Raw genomic sequence first — 2,545 nt, forward strand, 5'->3', positions numbered from 1 at the left:
GCCTTTGCTTACAATCTTGACGCTGCCTGCAAGCCCTTCTGGTTGACGGAGCCAGGTTGTTAGAATCCGATGTCCTGGTAATCACTAGAATAAGCCGGAGACTGCCGATAAAGTTGTAAAAGGACGTCACATAAAAAAATACAAGTAGAAGACTGACATATTATTATGTTTGCTACGCAGATCTCTATGGCACATATACACGCCATACCCGGTATAACTACTTTCACATTCTTCAGTTTGTTTGTGCAAGCAATTTAAGGAAGTAGCCATCTCATGTTGTTCCCTAATCATGACACAGCATTTTTGACATTCCCAGCATTAGATATGTTTGAATGTTACCACAACCCATAAAACCGAGTAAATGTTCCACAACATTCTTTAAAAGTCAAAAGATGCAATAAGAGCCGAATGGGATCTTACAACAATGAATGTTGTGTGATAGTTGAACACACTATTATTCAAATTGTATGAACACTGTAAAATCACTATTATATAAAAGCCTTACTTTTGGCTTCTGTTCAGCTTTACTCACTGGTAAAGTCTGTCTTCAATAAGGGTCTGTTTATGCAGACAAAGAGGGTGGAGAAGTGGATGTCAAAGTTTTTCTCTAACAGACTTTAAACGTTGGTATATGCTTTAATGTGATACTTCATCACATTTACTCACTGACTAAACAAAACAAAAGCAAAAAGGCAAGGTAAGAATAATGGAAAGTAAATGTTGTGTTATTTCATTCACAGATGAGAACACTGTCCCCACAGCAGAGAATGTTCACTGGATGTCACTGGACTTTAAGACCATTCTCACCTGGACTTCCAAACCATCTGACCACACATACACTGTCCTGTACGCGATGTGAGTTCACAGACACACACACACCTGAGCTAAAGTGTAAACTTACTCTCGTCTATCCTAAACCTAACCTTATTTGGACTTGCTGAACAGAGGTATGTTTTCAGTGCTGTTTGTTTGTCTGTCAGCAGGATTACACAAAAAACTACTCAGCCGAATTTCATGAAACTTGATAGAGAAGAGCAACGTGGGCAAAGAAAGGGCCAAGAAATTACAAGTTACAACATTAGTCTTGGCAGGGGACTGCCCCCTCTGAGTGCACTTTTACTATTAAAATTTAATGATTTCTCTTAAGGCAACTTGATTTTTGTTGGAGCCAAGTTGCTGCAATTTGTCAGTCTAAACAGATTTATGTCCACACTACATGAGCAATACAAGGACACATACACACACACACACACATCTTACTAATAAAAATAGGAATCTCTGTCTGTCTGTCGGTCTGTATATCTGTCTGTTCTTTGCTTTTCTTGACATCTCAGAATCAGAATCTGTCAAGTAGGTTTTTACATGCGAGGAATCTGATGTGGTGGTGTTTTTGTGCATAACAGTAAACTGTAACACTTGGCTGGTGTATTGCTGGGGACCCAAGGAGGTGCAGTGATTTTTTTATTTTATTTTTTTTGGCTAAACGTTGTTTTCTGTTGTTTTCGCAACAGCATCCTTAGCATGCTTTTGGTTGATTGTGGGCAGAGTCTAGGCCAGGGGTCGTCAACCCGCAGCTCCAGAGCCGCATGCGGTTCTTTCATATCTCTGCTGCGGCTCCTTGTGGTTTTGGAAAATAAATGAGTATTTAATTTAAATGTATTTTTTTTCAGTTCGCTAGTTTTTAAAATGCAACTCTGAATTTGAAGATTATGGTGATCTTGTAACAATAAAATAAAACGTGTTTAATTGTTTTTGTTTCTCAAAATATACGTCACAACCACCGATGTACGACACCCACCGGCACGCGCAGTGTTGCCAACTGAACTTGGTGACTTTCTCTTTATCTGTAAACTTTCCAAATCCTCCTAGCGACTTTTTTTTTTTTTTTTTTTTGGTCATAAGTGACTAGAGACAAATCTAGCAACTCTTTCTGGTGTTACTGGAGATTTTTCTGGTGTTTTGGAGACTCTGACGTGAAAACCCGTATCGTTCTGCAGTTACTGTCCTCAGCAAGCAGCAGTGCTGCTGTGAGCTCCTCCCGTCCCAAAGCGCTCACAGGTGGTCAGGAGTCTGCCAACCAGATGTCATTTTTACTTTGTTTCAGGTGGACAATTTAAGTTCGCCCCTTTATTTCATAAATTGGAGGAGGACTCAAATAGAAATTGAGTGTTTTATTTGAAAGTCTTCATGTGTTGTTCATACTGACATAATGCGCTGACTTCTAATGTGAATGTTCATTCATGTTACAGATTTGTGATATTTTTTTTTTTTACATTTATGGTTCTGCCAGCCTGGAGTGTGTGTGTGTGAGAGAGAGAGAGAGAGAGAGAGAGAGAGAGAGAGAGAGAGAGAGTGTAAGAAACATAGTTGTTCTTAATGTTCTCTTAATGCTGTGTGTATGAGAGGTAAAGAGGTGCTGCACCTTGTTATGTTATATATAGTTATAATGCTACTGTTGTGTACAGTGTGACTGTTGCTGGCAACAATTATCAATAAACAATCCTCATATTCAGAGTAAGCATGTCTCCTTTGTGAACAGTCAATA

General features: G+C 39.1%; 1 protein-coding gene across 1 annotated transcript in view; it reads left to right on the forward strand.

Moving 5' to 3' along the window:
* The window catches only part of LOC103363939 (tissue factor-like), a 53,647-nt gene that overhangs the window by 29,767 nt on the left and 21,335 nt on the right, over positions 1–2,545 (forward strand). Inside the window, exon 5 of the mRNA XM_008290918.1 lies at positions 741–855. Within this exon, the coding sequence (XP_008289140.1) occupies positions 741–855 (115 nt within the window). The remainder of the gene's footprint in view (positions 1–740; positions 856–2,545) is intronic.

This window comes from Stegastes partitus, unplaced genomic scaffold (genome assembly GCF_000690725.1).
Source record: "Stegastes partitus isolate 25-593 unplaced genomic scaffold, Stegastes_partitus-1.0.2 Scaffold703, whole genome shotgun sequence".
NCBI lineage: Eukaryota > Metazoa > Chordata > Actinopteri > Pomacentridae > Stegastes > Stegastes partitus.